Source organism: Strongylocentrotus purpuratus, unplaced genomic scaffold, assembly GCF_000002235.5.
Source record: "Strongylocentrotus purpuratus isolate Spur 01 unplaced genomic scaffold, Spur_5.0 spur5_scaffold_1, whole genome shotgun sequence".
NCBI lineage: Eukaryota > Metazoa > Echinodermata > Echinoidea > Camarodonta > Strongylocentrotidae > Strongylocentrotus > Strongylocentrotus purpuratus.
The window spans coordinates 39,589,005-39,612,499 of NW_022145594.1; the positions used below are offsets into that span (position 1 = coordinate 39,589,005).

Genomic DNA, 23,495 nt, shown 5'->3' on the forward strand with positions numbered 1-23,495 from the left:
CCAGATGTGAGTGGTGATGAAGCAAGAATATCTTCGTTTATATATCTCTTGTACATTTTCTTTTCGTAAGGAAAGGGCAGGAATACATTTCATTTTTCAGAATACCTACACTTATTTGTGGGGGTGAGGTTTCATTTAAACCTTTTTTCATAATTCTGCAAGTGACGAGACAGACATAAAACTATAAATCATTGCAAGAAATGACGGGTAGAGGTAATGTGCTGTGTTGAATGGTGATTGAAAAAAGTGGCTGTCGCTGTAGGATGAACTTTTTGAAGCTTAATGCTCTTTTTCTGTGAGGAGAACAGGAAAAGACAGAAAGGAATTAGTTTTTTTTATAGTATTAAAATAGATGTACGTTATTCATGTTTTTGGCAATGGTGGTTTTAATTAGAGTATTTATTTTGCAATGTATTTTCAATATTCTATTATCACCATCATAATGAATACTTATCATGATAATCATCAACATTATCACCACAATTATCATCATACCAGTTATACCAGTTATATCATTGCTTTCATTATGATGATGATAGTGATTAAGAGGATCACCATCCTCCTCATTACCATCACTACCATCATAATAATCATAATCATTATCATCATCTTCTTCAGTATAATCATCATCATCACTACCATTATAATCGTCATCATAATAATCATAATCATCACCACTATCATCATAATCATCATCACTATAATCATCATCATCACCATCACTACCACCATAATCATCATCATAATCATCATCACTATAATCATAATCATCACCATCACTACCATCATCATCATGATAATCATAATCATCACCACTTTCATCATATTCATCATCATAATAATCATAATCATCACCACTATCATCATAATCATTACCATTACTATCATCAAAATCATCATAATAATCATAATAATCACCATTATATTCCACATACTAAGATCTTGCTCTACGATTGGTCAAAAGTAAATCACGCGATGAAAGATAGTTCGCCCATTATTGATGAGAGAAGCAAAAAGTTCGTTACACTGTGTAGATAGTACTACTATCTACACAGTGCAACGCACTTTCACTGAAGATTATCCAAAAGCGAACTAAAACAGGCGTAATTAAGCGCGCATTACCAATGAGCGCAATTAAAGCAAACACATGCGCGCACCGTACTCTCAAGGGTTTGGGTTAAACTTTTAAATTTTTTGATGTGAATTTGGGCCTGGTGTCTTTCAGGTAGACGCATACACGTCCTTTTCTTGTTGTAGTTAAATTGTTTTAGATGTGGAATATAAAGCAAATAATCACCTTTTGGTTTCAGGCGATGGCAAACTATCACTTCCTCGTCGATCAGAATGTATACACTATCTTTCCTCAGCTTCGCTTCGGAAAGATAGCTACATTCAGATCACCTCGGAAGTGATAGTTTGTCCCATCACCTTCACCAACGGTAGTTATTTGCTTACTATCATCATAATCATTACCATTACTATCATCACAGTCATCTTCATCACTATCATCATCCTCATAATCATTATCATTACTATCATCACAATCATCATCATCATAATAATCATAATCATCACCACTATCATCATAATCATTTCCATTACTATCATCATAATCCTCACCATCACTATTATTATAACCGGTATCGTCATCAATCATCATCACCTTTAAGAAGAAACAAATTATCACCATCACTATCATCATAATCATCTTCATCACTATCGTCATCACTATCATCATAATAATTATCATTACTATCATCATAATCATAATCATCACCACTAATATCATAATCATAACCATTACTTTCATCATAACCGGCATCGTCATCAATCATCATCATCACCTTAATAATTGTCGCCATCATCACCCATCATCATCAAGGTCATCATCATCATCACTATCACCAATATCTCCATCACTATCATCACCTGAATAATTAAAATCATTATCATAAGTTCACACTCTTCCTTACCTTACTTAGTTCATCTAGCGATCTCCTTTATTTCCACAAACAAAGCTACGGATCTTTTTCCAAATTTGTTTTACAACAGAAGTCCACTCTGCAAATCCTTCGGTCACCATGATGGGCAACACCACCAACAGTATGAAGCCTATTCCATTCCACGAACATCCTTCAGCAAAGGTCCTCAAAACAAAATGAGAACAATGATAGAATACCAAATTATAACAACATAATACAATACAAAATAAATAAGACATGACAAATATTTTTTTTCTTTTTAAGGGGGGGGGGGGGCGGGGGGCGGCTGGGTGGGTGCAATTTCCAAAATGTAAAATATGAAGAAAATCCTCACTAAATATAATAAAAAATGTTAATGAACATAAGCATGGGGCAGGGTTTGATTCCTCACAAATTTAATTCATAGAAGCCCCCTCCCCCAACAAAACAAAAACTTCAAGAGGGGGGGGGGGGGGCGCTATATTCGCCCGCAATGTTATTTCTTAAAGACCAGAAATTTATGCACTTCCCTTCCCCTTGTAGTCTTGAAAATGAAATGCAATCAAACGAGAAAAAAAGTTGGAGGGGGGGGGGCAGATAATAAGGTAGATATACCCTAGGCTAGAGAATATGCCGTTTCATGCTTTAATTTAGTTTCATTCATATTTTCTTACTGTTTAATGACTCCGGAAAAGAACAGTTTTGAGCCTAAAACACGACGCTCCTCTCGCAGCTCTTCAATTTCCGGAGCAAACTGTTCGTTGAAATGAACCTGCATCTTACTTAGATTGGCATAAGACCTGAAAAGGATAAAAAAGATGAATAGAATTGAGACCCATTTCATACTCCCATGTAAGAATGCCCTATTTAAACTCCCGTGTAAAAGCCTGAAATTCATACTCCCTAGATAATACTCCAACAGGATGCTTTGGTTGTTCAGACTATTCACACTAAAGAATACTCCAAATCTGTTCAATTTGTGAATTGTAAGATTGCGGTACGTAGAGGCTATGCCCTTTAAAAAAATGGTATAACCATGGTACTGTATGGTACCCGTGGTACTTGTCTGTTACTTGTCTGTTACCACGGTACTCCCATCATCATCGTTATACAACAAGGACAATGGTAACCATTGTACTTCCAAATTTGTACATGGTACCTGGCGGTACTTGGCAGTTGCATCGTTCAATACCATGTTTTTATGGTTCTAACCATGGTTCAGTACCATGACAGTATGGTATTAGCATGACACGTGTATTTTTCTCCCATTGTTTGCAATTAATTCACATATCCATCATGGGGATATCAATATTTATTTATTTATTTGTTTTTATTTATTTATTCGGTTTAAAAACATCAACACGTAAAGTTTAGGAACTCATAATGGTTGATTTACAATAAAATTGAAGAGTGTAACCAAAATTGAACCAAAATATATACACTCAAGAAAAACATGTTGTTTTACACACATGAAAATATGGTTACAATGGAATATTCAACGGCTGGCTATATGTAGCTAGACCAAGGCGAGATATGACGAGGAGATCGAAAAGGAGAGAGAGAGAGAGAGAGAGAGAGAGAGACAGGAAAGAGGAGGGTAGACAGAAAGAGATACAAGGGGAGAGGGAGAGAGAGGGGAGGGATATATGGAGGGGAAGTGAGGGAGAGAGAGGGGAGGGAGATATGGAGGGTAAGTGAGGGAGAGAGAAGGAAGAGAGAGGAAGTGAGGAAGAGAAAGAGGTATATAGAGAGGGGGTGGGGAAACGGGTGGGGAGAGGGAAAGAGAGAGAGAGAGAAAAGAGGGAGAGAAGGAGAGAGTTGAGAGAGAGAAAGAGAGAGACAGGAAAAAGGAGCGTGGAAAGAAATAGATAGAGGGGAGAGAGAGGGGAGGGAGATATGGAGGGTAAGTGAGGGAGAGAGAAGGAAGAGAGAGGAAGTGAGGAAGAGAAAGAGGTATATAGAGAGGGGGTGGGGAAACGGGTGGGGAAAGGGAAAGAGAGAGAGAGAGAGAGAGAGAGAAAAGAGGGAGAGAGAGAGAGAGAGAGAGAGAGTTGAGAGAGAGAAAGAGAGAGACAGGAAAGAGGAGGGTGGAAAGAAATAGATAGAGGGGAGAGAGAGGGGAGGGAGATATGGAGAGGAAGTGAGGGAGAGAGAAGGAAGAGAGAGGAAGTGAGGAAGAGAAAGAGGTATATAGAGAGGGGGTGGGGAGACGGGTGGATAGAGGGAGAGAGAGAGAGAGAGAGAGAAAAAGAGGGAGAGAGAGGGAGAGAGAGAGAAAAGGATAGAAGAGAGAGAGGGGAGGGAGATATTGAGGGGAAGTGAGGGAGAGAGAAACGGAGACGTGGAGAGAGAGAAAGAGATAGAGAGGAGAGAGATCTTTTAAAGTAAAAAATAAGAAACAAGGTAGAAGAACCTAACATTTAAAACATTAATACATTTCTTATACACATCTACACAGCAGAAGGCGCACCAAAGCGTTCAGAAAAGACAACAATGAATTAGCCTGCAACGCATCGTCGCGTCCACTCCGAAGGCCACGGTGCGCCTGCACATGATGGGCAACATTTCAGCATTTTCAAGAAGTACAGAGTAGCTAGATAATGATAATGTAGAGGCAATTTGGCAGCAAATGGCAAAATATAATAAATACCCTTCCCGACAATGTTGTGAACAACATGTGAAGCAAATTGATACAGAGTTGACACCTCTATTAATGGAAAAAAAAAACCGCATTTCTTCAATATTATGAATCAGAAAATACACCTGTAATATTGCACCTTGTAGTGGGTCTAAAGAGTCACAACATGTGAAGCTAATTGTTAAAAAGTTGACACCTCTATTTATGGAAAAACCCGCATATCTTCAATTTTACTAATCAGAAAATACGGCTATAATAGAGTATTGTACCTTGTACATGTATCAGGTATACAGATTCACATGTGAAGCTAATTGTTAAGAAGTTGACACCTCTATTTAATGGAAAAACTCACATTATTCCAATATTATGAATCAGAAAATAGAGCTATAATAAAGAATTGCACCTTGTTTCCGGTCTAAGGAGTGACGTAATGTGAAGCTAATTGTTCAGGAAAAAAAAATTGACACCTCTATTAATGGAAAACCCCGCATATCTTCAATATTATGAATCATGTGCCTGAAAATACATTTTTAATGAAGTATTGCAAGTTGTTTAAGATCTAAAGAGTACATAAAATACAATTTTATTCGTGGAATTCACATTATTGAGAGTCTTAATGAGTTGGGTACGACACATCGGTTCTAGAAACTCACCCTTGGATTTCAGGGGGCAATAATTAGGTAGGGTACTTCGGAGAGGTGGAAGCATTTAAATGTACCTAGAGCTGGTGATGGACTTAGCAAACTTCTCAAATAATCGTTTACGACGGTGCTCAAGTGATATGATGTTGAGAACCTCGAGAGCATTTGCGTAGTCAGAGTTATTGTGGTAACCAATGATTATTCTACACGCACGTTTTTGCATGCGCTCAACTTGATTAGATTGCTGAACTGTGAGAGCAGGAGACCACACCGGGGAGGCATACTCCAGTATTGCTCTGATCAGTGGCGTAAGCAGGATTTTTTCAAGGGAAGGGTTTTGAAATCGGGCCCTAAATTTGCTCCCGAAAATTTGAAAATCGCGCCGGCCGAAAAGTCGCTCAGTTGGGGGGGTAAGAGGACACTTTTTTTTTTTTGTCTCGGAATTTGAAAATTTGACATGATGTTCCGTTGGGGGGGGGGGGGTGGGGTAAGGTCACCTTTTTTAGGTCAGCCATTGCCCCCCCCCCCCCCCCCCACCCCCCTGCGTACGCACCTGGCTCTGATAAACAAGAGGTAGACCGATAGCAAATCGCTGACAGGGGCTTTGTACTTGGTGAGTATACATAGCATATATAGTCGTTTAGCAGCGAGGCTAGTCATGTGAGAAGTTTGTATGTCCCATTTCATGTTAGATTGAACAATAACAACCAATAGTTTGAGAGTATCTACACATTCAAGAGTGCTTGCACCAAGGTGAAAGTTTGGAAATATGGTAGGTCTTTTCAGGAATGAAACATTCATTATCTGACATTTTTCAGGTTTAGGGGTCATGCTATTATCAGTAGACCAAGTAGAGAGGTTGTTGATTACTGATTGGATGTTTGAAGGTTGGGAATGTTTCCTAACTTCTGCAGTTATGAGATCATCTACATATTTCCATCTTAGTTGTGTATCAGAGGCAGCATCATTTGGTTGTTCTCGACCGCCCGCTCGTCATTTTCGGGCCGCTCGCATTTTTTTTTTTTAAATATTTTTTTTTGGTTTAAATTCATTTTTTTTTTTTAATTTAATTGTTTTGGGAAAGCAATCTTAAATGCCAAACACACCATTTTATGCATTTGCAAGGATCAAAATGCGTCCCGTTGCCAGTTTTGACTTTTCAGTACGCAATTAGGTATATATTAAACTTGCCATTTTTATTTTTCTATGTCATAATGCCGTTCATTCAAATCAGGTTCTGAGCATTCTTAAACTCATTTTAAAGCCCATCTGTACTAGTTTACAGGAGGGATTAGACCACCCTTCAAGGTTACCGGACAGGTGGATATCTCATCAAATCAGCTCTCAGTTAATATAAGATAAAGAGGATCATGGGGGACCAATGGTCACCGATTAGGCATTGTTTGCTACATAGAGGGCGCAAGTAGCTATAAGTAGCACAATGGAGATTTAAAAGGTGCTGTATTTCAAAGCCCAAAATACTTTCTGTGTTGGTCTTGATATTCATTGTACATTAAACTAGTCTTTTACCATATTAAAGTATTTTATAGACTGTGTTTGTTTAAATGCTTGACAATCCCAATGATTATTTTTTTATGAAAAAAAAAATATTAAAAAAAAAAAAAATGGGGGAAAAAAAAAAAAGAAAAAAAAGAAAAAAAAAGACACACAAAAAATGAAGTTAAAAAAAAAAAATCCGCCCACCCGCCCCTACTCTAGAAAAGCAAGCGAGGACAACCAAACAATTTTTTTTTTGGCCTTAATCATGACCAAGAATAGGACCGGGCCGAGGCTACTGCCTTGGGGGGGGGGGGGGCTCCACATTTCAAATAAGATAAATTAGAGACAATAAATATTGCTGTAATTTCACGATTCTTTAGTTTTTTAAGGTATTATTTGAAATGAAAAAACTGACAATCAAAAAGTACAGCTAGAAATCTGACATACATTTGTTTTGTCAAGAAATGCATTAATGTAGTTAGATGAGTCCAATTATTATTAGGGTAAAATAGGAGTGGAAAACTCTCAACTTTCATTTGGCCATATTTCAATGTTATGTAAATGTAGAGATTTTGCGACAGTCAAGAAGATCTGCGACTAGTCAAGCCCCAAACCTACCCAGCGCACACAGGTATACATATCTGACTAAACACATAACCAAAGCCATCGCAACCGATCGATGTACATTCAGAGCAGTGCTAGCCGTATACTATGCTGTATACAGCTAGTGCGTGCACCATTCACAATAGGGACTTTTAGATTTGCGTGGACTGATACGTGTGGTGTCCACACTATGAACATGACAGACAAAGAAAGCGGACAAAATATACAGTTCCTCAGGTAGACAAAGGAACATCCCTTCACTGCTATTATGTAAAAAGGGGAATATGCATGTGACACCTGTTCCACACATTTTTACATAATAGCAGTGAAGGGATGTTCCTTTGTGTACCTGAGGAACTGTATATTTTGTCCGCTTTCTTTGTCTGTCATGTTCATAGTGCCATTCAAGGCAGTGCATTACAATTACGTCGATCGTAGCAATCCACGTTGTCGTTCGACAATTCTAAAAGTCCCTAATGCAGCTTTGCCTCGACAGGAGATCGAGTAAGTCTTGGTGCTCTAGATCCCGGCTCTAGAGCTGCAAAATCATGCTGAATACTGTTATTTCCCTGCTAATGTAAGACTATATTAGTAAGTTTTAGACTCATCTACCTTATTTACAATATGTTCATAGAATAGATCTAGTCGATGTCTAGATAGTCATTTATGACATTGTCAACTGGGACTTTTTTTAAAATATATAATTTGGAAAGGAAGAGACAGGATTTCCAACAAAATAGATGTGAATGCTCGGGAAGGGAGGGGGGATTTGTTGAGCTTTGGAATGAAGGGGGGGGGGGAGGGGGATATGTAGGTTTGTATAGGTGTCTGAGTATGTGAGCGTATGTGGTGTGTCTGTCTGTCTGTAGGTAACTCTTTGATTTATAATAATTAATTTGAAAACATTATGAACTGTGTAGTAAACTATCTTATGTATTTTTTTTTTGAGAGATGTACAATTTTCCTTATATTTTGATACGATGTGTAAATCAATGAAGCTGTATGTTTGTTTGTTATATATTTTGTACTGAATGAATACAATAAAACAATGCTACAAAACAAACAAAAAACGCCTTCCGACAGTTTAAGACTGAACATGTATATGATCCCATGCATGTACGTTATTTGATGTAGGATCTTGATGGGTTTATAGGACATATCATTCAAAGATAGGTTGTCCATTTACATACACGTTAACTCTGCTGTGAGTAGTATCATCGTCACAGAATTGAAAGTGTTATTATTTTTAGAAAATAAATAAAATACTGCATGAAATCCAGCAAATTAACAAATTATGCTAATCGATGTCATGTCTGCCTCTGTTACTGTGTGATTTCATTTTGACAGTTGTTAATATTCATATTTGTTTATGTTATAGACTCTAATTCAAAATTGTCTTTTGTAAATAACAGATATATACGCAACATGATATTAGTAGTTTCCATATCGACCTCGTTCTTCATCAGCATCTTTACTCTCTAAAAAAAAATCGAGTAATCACGGACTTCACTCCTCTGGAGAGTGAAAATGTAGTGAAAATAGAGTGAACATTCACTCTTTTCCTCTTAGAGAACACTCTAAAATCAATCGATTTTCACTCCTAAACAAGTGATCACGGACGTCACTCCCAAGAAAGTGAAAATAGAGTGAAAATTCACTCTTTTTTTAAAGAGAGTACCAAAACATCAACGCCACCATCACCACGTAGTCGTCGACCTCCGATTTGACGTTGGAACTTTGAAGTTTGTTGGCAATTCCGAAAATGATATGGATATTGACATTTTCGACTTTCGTTCCGTCTTCGAGCACCGTCGACGTCAAACTTTGATTGAAAGTAACCTCCTCTTTACCTTCTTCGTCTTCGATTTGCGTTTCGTCGTTTGCAGGTCGGATCCTGACTCCGACTAATGATGACTTTATCGTTTTTCGTTCCGTCTTCAATCGACGTCGAACTCTATACCGAGTTTCACCACCGCCGAACGTGGACTCCGCATCTGATCGACATCGCTGACCCTTCTGTCATCATTCATGTTTCAACTGTTCTATTATCTACGAAGTAGGCCTACCAATTGTTTCTTCGATATTCGTCTTTCGACTAAATTCGAGTCTGACATCGTCGACTACACTCTCTCACCTTTGCTGGAAGGACAGTTTTGAATATGAGCGGCAGTCTTCTACTATAGAAATAGACTAACCACTTGAATTATAATATCAATTGTTGTGAAATGAAAGTGTTTAGTGGCTTGTTTATTGATGTAACAAGCGGCAGTCTTTCACTATAGAAATAGACTTCAGCTTTCAGCTGTAAATTGTTTTATATATTTTTACGCGAGCTAAATTTTAGCTTAAAGACTATACATAGTGTTTCCATTGTTCGTCGTTTGAAGTCCTATTGTTTTCTCGTGAATCACAGTAAAATAATTTAGGTAAAGATTTTGATAGGGAGATGTTTGATACGTCATATAATCATTCGATAATAATGATCATTTTTTAACCCCCGCCCTCCCGGTTTAAGCTGTAATTGCCAAACACTGTTAAATGTGAAACGGATGAATCAACATGATTGTAATGTCTTTTGTTAACAATGTTTGCGAGATAAGTGGCTGAACCTCGGGAAAATGGATAATTGCGTTGGAATTGAATTTCATATATGCCAGCTCCTGTCATTTCTGTGTCTACTTTGCAGACTTGCATGCTCTTTCAAAGTTCAATTAACGAGGGCTGGCAGATTGTGTGAGGAATACTGTGTTGAAAGTGCATCAAGGTAGTAGATTTTCAAATGATTAAAACAAAGCATAAATTATACGCAATGTAATCAATGCTATCTTTTTATTAAGCTTCATGCAGAATGGATAGGCTGTGTACGTGCAAAAACATTGCAGTACAAGTAACACGGTAACCTAGGTACCGGAGAACCATGGTAACAAAAGTAATGGGAGAATCATGATAACGAAAGATATGGGAGAACCATGGTAACGAAATGAACGGGAGAAACATGGTAACCATGGTAACCGGGAATCATGATAACCATGGTTCATAATTATGGTGGATGTTAATTTGGACAAAGAACCATGGTAACCATAGAAATTAAAGGCAGGCTTTACTACTTCAGCCAGAAGGGATTAGACCACCAAGCGAGCCAGCGAGGTCACTGTGACAGGTGGATATCTCATTAACTCAGCTCTCATTTAACATAAGAAAAAGAGGTTCACGGGGGACCAACAGGCACGGATTGGGGAATATCGATATAGAGGGAGCAAGTAGCTACAAGTAGGACAATGTGCCTTTAAAACCATGCTACACCAAACCATGCTACACCAAACCATGGTTACCAAAGTTCGGTGTTACCACGATTTCCAGTACCATGGTTACCATAGTTCTTCCTACAAATTACAATCCACCATGAGAACCATGGTACTCAAAACCATGGTAACTACACGGTATTTTGTATAAGGATGAATCCAGTTGCATCATTCCTACAAATTAACAAACAAACAAACATATCCATGATTGTTATTTTCTTCATGTCACAGCGTTCAACATACATGCAATCTTTTTGTAAGTTATTATGCTTGATCGATGTTGGATGGATGTACTTGAGTTATGTCATGTCGTTTTACCGTTACTTCTTAAATGTATTCACATGTAACAATGGGCGTCTATAAAGGGGGGGGGGGGTGCGACAGTAGCGGATCCAGGGGACGGGGGGGGGGGGGAAGCCGGGACCCTATCTTCTGGGGGGAAAAACGTGTAAAAATACCTCTTTTAAAGATGGGCCCCCTCCCCTGGCGCTCAAGAGGGCCGGAGCGATTTCACCCCCCCCCCCCTCACTGAAAAGGGTCTAGCGACGCCCCTGCACGTAACACCAGGGTACGTGAAGAACCTCATGACCGAAGGGAAATTCTTTTAGGTAATCCTCAGGCGCTTATATGTCTTATAAGTCTTTCATGTTATATGCTCTGTGTTGTCATTTCTATGTTGTGTATACATGTACCTGGAAATTGAATAATTAAAAATAAATAAAATATCCATACTGTTCATAAAGTTAATGCAGCATTAGGTTCTTAGTTTTGCAAAGTTTTGAATATCAATCCCAAATTCTTATAGATCTCAAGACAAGGTGTCCATTCTTAAAAAATAAAATCTGAACAGCTGCCTACCTCTTCGATAGGTCTGTGCGCTTTGAGATGACCCGTGGTTGGAATTGACCTTCCGATACTTGATAGACTACCGCCTCGAGGTCTTCTTCGTTCTGGACGAGTCGTCTAAAGCTGGCGTCTTGATTCCTGGGTGGCCTTGACATTGACATGATGAATGTTGTTCTGTAATAATAATAATGATAATGATATGTATAACAATAATTCTAATACTAAAACTACTAGTACTACAATTACTAACAAAAATATTAATGTCAATAACAAATCAATGACCACAAAGAACATCAACAACAATAATAGAATTAACAATAATAATAATAAAACACTAATAGTAATAATAATGGTAATGATAATAATAATGATGACGATAAGTATACTGCTAATAGTATTACTTTAACTAATAACACTAATATGAACAATAGTCATAACAAAACAACAACACTACTGATAATAATAATCGTAATATAACTTAATTAATAATAATATTACTAATAACAATAAATAATAATAACAATATCAATAATAATAATGATGATAATTACTCACATGAAACACTAGTATTGACCTATTATAATGACTAGTTATTAAGTTAGATGTAGACATCTAGACTTGATTTTATGAATGGGTCTAACTTGGCTATTTATAGGCTCAGGTCATGACACGGCGAGTTCAACGTGGGGCAAGCAGATAGTACTGCAAAAATATGAATGTTGGTTGTTGATTTAAAAGAGTTGGCAATTCAGTGAATCCATGATTACTAGTAACTGAATGGAGAAGGGTGCCTACATAAAAGGAACCTCCGGGTTTTTTTTAAACAAAGTTGATTATGATTGACACTATAGGCCTATGTAAAGAAGACCAATTATCAATGGAGTAGATCTGTATACTTTACATTTTGTCTAAACGGTAAAATAAATGATTAAGGCAATCCATTTCCCTGAGAATTGAGACAAAGACAGACAATTCTGAGAAGAAGAGAACTACTGACCTACTGGAGTTTTGATAGGTCTGTATGAATAAGTTGTTTGTACAGCTAAGATACTTTGATGATCTCAGTTGTTCTTTCACATTTACCCATCAATGATTTCATATCATGTGCATGCAAGTGCACTTTAATCACAATATACATGCAAGAAATGTTTAATGTTACTACAGAGATAATGTAAGTATCAATGTCTTTACTTTCATTCGTGTCTATTTTAATCTAACAGACATACATGTAAGGACTATGAAGTGGACTACTTAGACGCTCCAATGAGCTGGAGCCTGGAGCTGCGACTGGGGATCAAAACCTTGGTACTATAATCCTCATCACATGCAGTTATGGTAAATAAAAATAAACTATTAATAACAAGTCTGATATGTCCTTGGCGCGTGTATGGACCACAGAGCAACTTTCACACTTCAGGATGTTCTATTGTACATGGTTTTAATGGAAAAAAATTGCGATGATTGAGTCATGGGTAATCCTTTTTTTTTTAAGAAATCATCATTTTTTTATTATAAAAAATGCGAAAATGCGTTTTACAATGAAGTGCACAATAAATTCCCCTGTGAAAAAGAAATAGTCCTTAGAATAAGCATATGCTTTGTTGATTTTTTTTTGAAAAAAAAGTAGCGTTACAAATGGATAAGATTGAAATTATATTAATTATAAGTAGTAGATGGGGCTATTTGTGCCTAATATTTACATGTTTACTAATTTGTATTTGTAAGAAAAATAGATAAATTGAACATAATGTTTATTAACTTAGATACAATATTTGCTTTATATCTTTTAATTTTAGTGTGCATATGTTTGGAAGAATTACATCATACGTTCACAAATCCTGGAAACAGAACATGAGAGTTCAGAGAGAGAGAGAGAGAAAAAAAAAACGGGGGTAGGGACAAATAGTGAAAACATTTGCCAATATCATGTTATGTATAGTAATATAAACAGTTGGAGCATGTGGAGGGGGTGGCGGGTGGGGGTTATACCACCATCATATCCTCTGTCCACTGTTTCATATGAATTGCTCCCTCTCCCTCCAACTACAAGGATTTGGGGGGGGGGGGCTGTTAAGATGACACTTGTTTATGTTCTCAAAAGAGGGAGAGGTGTCATATTAGGTTTAAAGGTAGCAGAACACACCCTCATTCCTTCCCTCTATTTTTCTAAAATAATACATAACTGTGAGAATGATTACTTTCAAATTAACGTCAAATGCTCCCATTTTTTGGTAAAAGAAAAAAAGCCTTCTGATTTGCCTACACAAATATATAACTGTTTCTGTCCCCCCCCCCCCTCCGGGTTCTGCCCCTAATATTCCAACCTCTTTCTATTTTGTGCCTTTTTTAATTAAATTTAGTTTTACAATTTTGGGTCACCTTAGAATGATAAATCAGATAGCATAAGATTATATCAACCTTTTTAAAGATTATCTCCTGTAAATGTACAAGTCTCAAAAAACAATAAAAAATGCTTGTAGACACCACAGACGGCTATAGGTACGTCACCAACCATTCCACATGTTCTTGTCTCAAGCCGATTTTACCCACATAATTAATACTTCAAAAAGAGATCATATACAAGGACATTTTGTTATTAAACACAGATACGTATGCAAATTACAGAAAGATGGGAGTGATGTTACTACTGTCCACCATTAAATTAACTTTTCGAATTAAGTAGGAAACAAAATAAAGCGAATACAATGATATGTACTCCTGAGATAAAGACTGTGAGTTAACAAATTTGAAAAGCGTTTTCTAAAGACCAGTAGTAAAGCAAAAAAGGGAAACAACGAACTGCTAGATGAATATAAATCTATTGATTATACAGGAGAACATGTTTTAGTTATCAATGAACCTTTTACTATGATGGAACTCGAAAAAGTACTTAATATAAAAAAGACACCAGCCCCTGGTGAAGATGGCTTAATATATACTGTGTTTCAAAACCTTCCAACCAGGGCTAGGAAAACATTACTCTGTCTTTATAATAGAATATGGTCTTCTGGGACGATTCCGGAACAATGCAAACACGCAATGTTGATACCCATCTTAAAAACAAATAAGGACTCCTCCCAACTAACATCCTACCGACCTATCTCATTATATCATTGCTTTATTAAGATATTTGAAAGTATGGTAAAGGAGAGATTAGAATAGTTCATAGAGTAAAACGAAATTTTGAATAGTATACAACATGGTTTTAGAAAAAAGAGAAGCTCAGTTGATAACTTAGAACATTTAGAAAATGAAATTCAGAAATATTTATTTGTAGGTATGAAAACCATAGTCGCATTTATTGATCTGGCCAAAGCCTATGATACTCTCTGGACGAAAGGATTAATCCTTAAGTTACGTAGAATTGGTCTCCAAGGAATATATTGACATTTTTGATAAACTACTTGTTAAACAATATAATGATAAATGACATACCTTTGAGACCAGATATACATAGCAAAATGTATGCAGACGACATCGTAATTTGGGAATCAGGCCAAGATGTAAAACAAAATATGCAGAACATAAAACAATATTTAAACTCTTTGAACTTATGGCTCAATCCATTTGGACTCGTTGGCCCGAATTCACAAAGCAAGGTTTGAGCTCAGACCAAGGTCTGAGCTCAAACCTCCTTTTGTTTCGCCAAACCTCCTTTTGTTCTTTACAAACCAGGTTTGTAAAAAACGCGTAAAACGCGTCATATGACGTACGAAAACCAAGGTTTGTCGACAAACCTCCTTTGTGAATTCGGGCCTTTGTGTCGATAGAAAAAACGACCCTATCTTATTTTCGAACAAAACAAATGATGATAACTACGGTTTATATATAAGAGGTCAAACGTTGACACCACATAAAGTACATAAGTATCTCGGAATCACATTTGACAAACGGATATCTTGGAGACCTCATTTATTTGATTTTAGTGAAAGATGCAAAGGTAGAATTAACGTTATCAAAAGTCTAGCACACGCCAAATGGTCTGGAGATGCTAAAGAACTAGTGATGATATATAAAGCATTAATACTATCAATTATCGACTATGGTTGCGAAGCAAACAACTCGGGAACGACAAGCGCAAAAAATATGTTGAATTCAGTTCAGTACCAATCGTTATTTGTATGTGCAGCCGCTCGGAAAGGTACATCCCTTAAAACTCTTGAAGTCGAACTAGGCGAAATGCCTTATGATTTAAGGCGAGAAATGTTATCAATTAAACTTAGAAAACGAATCGAGAGTATGTGCAAACACCCTCTGAACGAAGATGTGAAAGATTGTTGGCAGTTCAATATTCCTGGGGGTACTAACTCTAGATTAGCATTTTGACGTAGAGCCAAGGATTGTACATTAATATTCAGTCACATACTAGAAGATCCAATGAAGTATTATTTCAACACATCCTTTTGGCAAATGCTCTCTCCCCATGTGTCATTGGAGCTAAAAAAGGTACCTACGTCAAAAAGAAATACTACATAGAGATATGGCAAAAAAGATAGAATGAAACATAACCCCCCATCCGCCCTTATGGGAAACGCAAACTCTGGTATCAAAAACATTTGTGTGTTACTTGAACAGCAGAATTAACGAAACTATTCTTCATCGCATAAGAATGGGGAACTTAGGTTTAAATGAAAATCTATTTGAGTTGAATCAACATGAGACTGGTCATTGTTCAAATTGTGAGCATGAAAATAGAAACAGTCAACCATTTCCCATGCAAGTGCCCGCTCTTTCTTATAGAGAGAGAGCCAGGCTCATTACAATGGCAAAAAATGTTATTACACAAACCCCTGTACGTACAACCCATGCACTAAAATAATTTAGAAATGTGGGAATAAGCAAATGGAATGATTTAAACGGGGATATATGATCAAGTTAAACAAATGTCTAGGTTTAAAGTTTTGTACAAGAGGGAACTATTTATCAATGTGTAAAACTGGGTAGGACTATAATCTCATATTTCGCATTTTTCGTGTGTTTCCTCTTCTTCCTTTTTCTTTTCAATATTCTACTCTCTTCTTTTCTCTCTCTCTCTCTTATAATATGCTTCAAAGTACATTGCATTGTGTGTGTGTATGTGTGTGAGTGAGTGAGTATGGCAAGGTGTGTTTGCAAGATATTTGTAATTGTTTTGTAAAAAGTATGAATATACATGTATCTCTTGTTTTATTTTGATTGTTATAGTATTTTTTTTTATTATATTTGTATTTCTATTCTATTCTATGTTTAATGAGCCCCATTTACAAGCTCTGCTTCTCAGGGGGTCCATAGCCTGTCATCATGTTATAATTATTTTTTCAGTACCAGTGTCATTGTAAATTGTTTTTAATGATTGGCTGTATAAATTGAAATTGAAATTGAAATACTGCATAATGTTTGAAATGACCTTCGTATTCCGTGGATGTATACCTGATGAGTCTTTCCCACAAAACCCTTAAAGGTAAAGACCAGTATTTGAAACGCCCCAATTTCAAAAAATGAAATGGAAGCTCTCATTCCCAATCATGTGAAAGAATATGTTTTGACTAAAACATGATGATAAAAAATTTGCCGTGAAACCGCCTACTAATTCATATATTTGGTAAATTTGTTTCTCTCATGGTCTGTGAGAGATATAGGGTAGTCCCATATACATCTTTCTGTGTATAGTGCTTGTAACTTTACGAAGAATGGGCCAAATTTCTTATCATTTTGATGATTCCAGAACCTTGCAGATGCTAGATGCTAGATGATCAACCTTTTCTGATCGATTCCACAACGTTTCTTTCACAATGCAATCGCATGACCATAACTGGTCTTTACCTTTAATGTACATTTCAAAATTCAATACAGTATTGATGATAACTGACGATGGAATGTTTGGTATGAATTATTTGATATTTTAAATTTATGTTTACCTCATTTGTGTTTATTGTTGTAAATAACTTATTGGCATGCACCCAGGTGATTTTCATCATATGTTTGATCTTGTTATTGAAACAGTTATTGAAAACAAGATCGAACACATCATCATAGTCTACAGAGTGCAACCAAACATTTCTTAACAACCATTTAAATTTCTTTCAGGAAGCCTAACAATAAAAGCTGTTTTTGTCATTCAAAGAGCATCGTAGAGAGGATGAACAAATAAGAATAATAATACAACGTCGTTAAGCGTGAGACCGTTCACTTCTATCTCTAACCGCCAAATAATCCGAACAAAAGAATCAACCCGGCGAGGGTAATCAACTGTTAAACGAATTTATTATGAGTCCTTGAACAATTAATTAATACTGCTTGTCATAGTATTATTAAAGAGCAGCAAGGCGAACGATTGTCGCTACAATTCAGAAATCGTTGCTTGGATTGCTTTTTTTCCTCAAAATTACCATGAGATATCAAGCTACATAGAACTATGATTGACAAAAAAGATATTGTCTTGAAAACAGTCAGAAAACATTAGAACTTGAATGAATAAAACATAATACTTCAACAGAGGAGTTGCCCTATCCTGCTTCCTTGCTTTCAAAACAATCCTGGTGGCACGATTTTGGATGCGCTGCAACCTCTCAACATTTGTTTTTATTAGCATTAATTAATAGGGAGTTTGAGTAATTTAACCTACTAAGCATAAGCGATCGAATAGCATAGCTACAATTAAGCTTTTATTGTGAGCATTTTTCTTACCCTACATATATTATACAGATGAAAGTTGAGAGATTTACAAAGTGAAGCATCCATATATATATATATATATATATATAAACTAAGAGCCTTAACAGAATCAGAGGGGACAATGGAGGCATTACCGACAGACACTGGCACTCTTTCTGAAAGGCGATGATTAAGTTTGGGTGAAACAAGTAGCAATGCCTCTGTTCGCATCGTTTAATTGCAACGTAATGTTCATCACCATCCACTGCATTACATCATGAATGCATCTTTCATACACCGATAATACACGGTGCAAACTATTCCTTTTTTTAGGATCGAAACTATGGCACATTTTGAATATCATCAGCATGAATGTGAAATTGATTATTGTGATTCCTGATGATATCGCCCAATGGTTTGATCTACAATGTGAATAGGAGGGAACCGGGAATGGCCCCCCTGCGGAACACCATAGTCTAATTGAAGTCTTTCTAAGTTTTCATTCCTAACACAAACACTGAGGCCCGAATTCACAAAGGAGGTTTGTCTACAAACCTCCTTTTGTTTTTTTACAAACCAGGTTTGTGAAAAACGCGTCAAAACGCGTCATATGACGTACATAAACCTCGGTTTGTCGACAAACCTCCTTTGTGAATTCGGGCCTGAGGGTCAATGTCACTATTCATAAGGACCGCTATTCATAAGGTCGACAATGTGAATACGAGGGAACCGAGAATGGACCCCCTGCGGAACATCATAGTCTATTGGAAGTACTATACTATCTGTACTATGGTTACATCTATATATGCTAATTAAAACTCCTCTTGTAAATTCCACATATCCAACTAGGAGAGTAATTGTTTAGAAACAACTGTCTCAATAAGTTTGGAGACATAGGAAAGGTTCGAGACAGGCCTGTAATTGCTAAATTCAGCAATATCTAAGTTACGTTTCTTTATAAGGGGTATGATAATAGCCTCCTTGAATCTGCAAGAAAACTAACTGATTGTAATGAACAATTAATAATCTTTGTAATAGAAGGCAGACGAATATTAAACGCCAGGTTGACATCGGGTCAAGTGAACATGACTTATTAGCTTATTTTGCAACAAGTTTTCTTACATCTGCTTCACCAAATTTAGCAAATACTGAAAAATTACAACTTTGAACATGAGGTTGAGGTAATGAAACATGTGACAGTTTCACATCTTGCTCATCTTGGGAACACCGAGTTTTAGAAACCTTTCACCAAAGAACTGTAAAAAACGGTTCGCTTATTCTTTATTGTTATTACTAAATGGAAGACATGTTTGTGAATCTGCAAACAATGAATGTATGATAGCATACGTTGATTTTGAGTCAGCTTTTAGTAGCTGATTGAAGTGATTGGGTTTTGCCTCCAGTATTGCCATGTTTACTGTTTACGAGAAGTCGTGCATGCGCTGGACAGCCTACTGCACTCTATAGGCTCTGTAACGCAGCTATCCCAGGGCCCCGTCCCATAAAGTTAAACAGTTGATATTTATCTATTTATTCATACATAAGAGATAGGAGACAGCAAACCTGCGGTAAATTTAGGGACTTGCGATTGATTTGGATTGATTGCAACTCTTCATGAGATGGGGCCGGATCTCATGAACTGTCAGAACCAGACGCGGTTCAATTCTTCATGGAATCATGTTAGAGAGTCTTAATCGAGTCTTTGCCTGCAGACTACTTTGCGTGATAGAATTATCGTATGTTGGCTACAAGTCTTTGTGACGTCAGGGCAAAATATAAACCCGGAACAAGTCACTCCAAATATCGATGTAAAAAATGAATCCCGCCAATAGCAATAGAATATACGCGATAAATAATGGCAAATCTACGTAACAATAGAATATATTAACAAACCAGACGGAACCGGTTCTAATATGTCTGCCAAGCCAGACGGTCTGGACGGAACAATTCCGTGAAGAAATCAAATCGCGATTCAGGTGCGCCTCGTGGGTTCAAACCATTCAAAGGTACATTGTGCACAAATCCTATCTACCCATTCGAAACCTGTGTATCACCTGTATATTATTAAACATGTACAAATCAATACATAACTCTTGTAAACGTTATTACACATGCACAAGTAATTAGGTACAATTTCAGCAAACGTATATACATATATATATATATATATATATAAAATAAAAATGATAATAATTCACACAACTATTGACCTAGTATAATTACTAGTTAACATTAATAACAAGAATAGGATAACATTGGAGAGAATTCCTACAAAATTCATAAAATGCACCACACCTTAGTGTTTTTCAAACAAACAAATTATCTGCTTAAATATAAGTTTATCTTGAAGTAAGATCTAAAGTGTTTAAAAAAAAAATTACATTTTAAGCAAAAGAATTCAGAAATTTACATGTACATTCTGTTTTACAAACACTCGTATTGGCGCCAGCTCTAGGTCTAGGACTTTGCTCCTATTCTTTAAAAAAGGAGGAAAAGTTGAATAAATCTACCAGAAAGTTAAACTACTTACACGATAACTGTATGGAAATAATCCTAAACGTCTACACGCCTGTGTGTTGATTAGATCAGTGACAATCCTCGTTATGACAATCCAGGGCTGAGATATCTTTATGTGATATTGCGCTTTATAAAATGGGGTCAAGATGAGCCTATGAGGAGCGTCGAAACGGATCACGTGTGCGTGCATTCATTTTTACCATATGTACGTGGAGTGCATTTAAAGATGAAGTTGAGTTCTGGTCATGCGATTGCATTGTGAAAGAAACGGTGTGGAACCGACCAGAAAAGGTTGATCATCTAGCATATAAGTATTTGTGTGTATTGCAAGGTTCTGGAATCATCAAAATGATAAGAAATTTGGCCAAGTCTTGGTAAAGTTACAAACACTGTACACAGAAAGATGTATATGGCACTAAACGAACACGTGGCGTAAAAAGCCGCCCCGATTTTTACGATGATACATGCATATTTAGAATATGAAGGCATTTGAAGAGTCATGATTTTCAGGGAACATGTCTTATCTGATGTTCTTCCACACGTATAATAAGAATGAGTAATGCTCACAAATTATTTTTCACCTCTTCCCAGAACTCAACCTTCTCTTTAAGTGATATCAAACGTGCAAAAGAGATGCAAAAAGATCTTACCCTAGTATACAGATGAAAGTTGAGAGATTTACAAAGTGAAGCATCCATATATATATATATATATATATATATATAAACCAAGAGGAGGCGCGATAGCTCAGTCGGTAGAGCAGTGGTCTCGTTATCCGGTGACCAAGGTTCGAAACCTAGCCGATGCGCTAGTGCCCTTTGGTAAGACATTAATCTTCATTACCAGGTCCCTCGGAGAGGACCTTAGGCCGTCGGTATTCTGGTTGCTTACTAACAACAAGCATTTATTGCTATCTTAGCTTTCAGGTAAAAAAAACACCACTATCAAAGAGTCATAACAGAATCAGAGGGGATAATGGAGGCATTACCGACAGACACTGGCACTCTTTCTGGAAGGCGATGATTAAATTTGGGTGAATCGGGTAGCAATGCCTCTGTTCGCATCGTTTAATTGCAACCTAATGTACATCACCAACCACTGCATGTCTGCATTACATCATGAATGCATCGTTCATTCACCGATATTACACGGTGCAAACTATTTCCTTTTTTAGGATCGAAACTATGGCACATTTTGAATATCATCATCATAAATGTGAAATTGATTATTGTGATTCCTGATGATATCGCCCAATGGTTTGATCTACAATGTGAATAAGAGGGAACCGAGAATGGACCCCCTGCGGAACACCATAGTCTAATGGAAGTCTATCTGAGTTTTCATTTCTAACACAAACACTGAAATGTCTACCGATAAGGTAAACCGAAACCACTTCAGTGCCGTACTATATTTTATCCGTAACAAAGCGGTTTCGGTACTATGGTTACATCTATATGCTAATTAAAACTCCTCTTGTAAATTCCACATATCCAACTAGGAGAGTAATTGTTTAGAAACAACTGTCTCAATAAGTTTGGAGACATAGGAAAGGTTCGAGACAGGCCTGTAATTGCTAAATTCAGCAATATCTAAGTTACGTTTCTTTATAAGGGGTATGATAATAGCCTCCTTGAATCTGCAAGAAAACTGACTGATTGTAATGAGCATTTAATAATCTTTGTAATAGAAGGCAGACGAATATTAAACGCCAGGTTGACCTCGGGTCAAGTGAACATGACTTATTAGCTTATTTTGCAACAAGTTTTCTTACATCTGCTTCACCAAATTTAGCAAATACTGAAAAATTACAACTTTGAACATGAGGTTGAGGTAATGAAACATGTGACAGTTTCACATCTTGCTCATTTAGGGAACATCGAGTTTTAGAAACCTTTCACCAAAGAACTGTAAAAAACGGTTCGCTTATTCTTTATTGTTATTACTAAATGGAAGACATGTTTGTGAATCTGCAAACAATGAATGTATGATAGCATACATTGATTTTGAGTCAGCTTTTAGCAGCTGATCATTGAAGTGATTGTGTTTTGCCTCCAGTATTGCCATGTTTACTGTTTACGGGAAGTCGTGCATGCACTGGACAGCCTACTGCACTCTATAGGCTCTGTAACGCAGCTATCCCAGGGCCCCGTCCCATAAAGTTAAACAGTTGATATTTATCTATTTATTCATACATAAGAGATAGGAGACAGCAAACCTGCGGTAAATTTAGGGACTTGCGATTGATTTGGATTGATTGCAACTCTTCATGAGATGGGGCCGGATCTCATGAACTGTCAGAACCAGACGCGGTTCAATTCTTCATGGAATCATGTTAGAGAGTCTTAATCGAGTCTTTGCCTGCAGACTACTTTGCGTGATAGAATTATCGTATGTTGGCTACAAGTCTTTGTGACGTCAGGGCAAAATATAAACCCGGAACAAGTCACTCCAAATATCGATGTAAAAAATGAATCCCGCCAATAGCAATAGAATATACGCGATAAATAATGGCAAATCTACTAACAATAGAATATATTAACAAACCAGACGGAACCGGTTCTAATATGTCTGCCAAGCCAGACGGTCTGGACGGAACAATTCCGTGAAGAAATCAAATCGCGATTCAGGTGCGCCTCGTGGGTTCAAACCATTCAAAGGTACATTGTGCACAAATCCTATCTACCCATTCGAAACCTGTGCATCACTTGTATATTAAACATGTACAAATCAATACATAACTCTTGTAAACTTTATTACACATGCACAAGTAATTAGGTACAATTTCAGCAAAAGTATATATATATATATATATATATATATATATATAAAATAAAAATGATTATAATTCACACAA

General features: G+C 36.8%; 1 protein-coding gene across 2 annotated transcripts; it reads right to left on the reverse strand.

Annotated features, from left to right (window-relative positions):
• Positions 1–1,973: 1,973 nt before the first annotated feature.
• Positions 1,974–20,761, reverse strand: LOC115921112. Of its 2 annotated transcripts, none has more exons than XM_030978209.1 (4): positions 20,655–20,761; positions 11,504–11,665; positions 2,636–2,761; positions 1,974–2,147 (listed from the first exon to the last, which is right to left on the reverse strand). In XM_030978209.1, the coding sequence occupies exons 2-4, from the start codon at positions 11,650–11,652 to the stop codon at positions 1,988–1,990; spliced, it is 435 nt and encodes a 144-aa protein (XP_030834069.1). In that variant the 5' UTR covers positions 11,653–11,665; positions 20,655–20,761; the 3' UTR covers positions 1,974–1,987. The 2 variants fall into 2 exon arrangements, with proteins under 2 accessions (XP_030834069.1, XP_030834067.1); XM_030978207.1 differs by lacking the exon at positions 20,655–20,761 and adding an exon at positions 14,927–15,044.
• Positions 20,762–23,495: the final 2,734 nt, after the last annotated feature.

Bases quoted from the DNA above. Each gene is read 5' to 3' on its own strand.
- LOC115921112 (XM_030978207.1), bottom strand. From the start codon at position 14,946: ATGTATATCTGGTCTCAAAG. The intron at 11,666-14,926 runs GTATGTCATTTA...TTATTATTACAG, and splicing joins ATGTATATCTGGTCTCAAAG to AACAACATTCATCATGTCAA. The intron at 2,148-2,635 runs GTAAGAAAATAT...TTTTGTTTTGAG, and splicing joins TTTTCCGGAGTCATTAAACA to GACCTTTGCTGAAGGATGTT.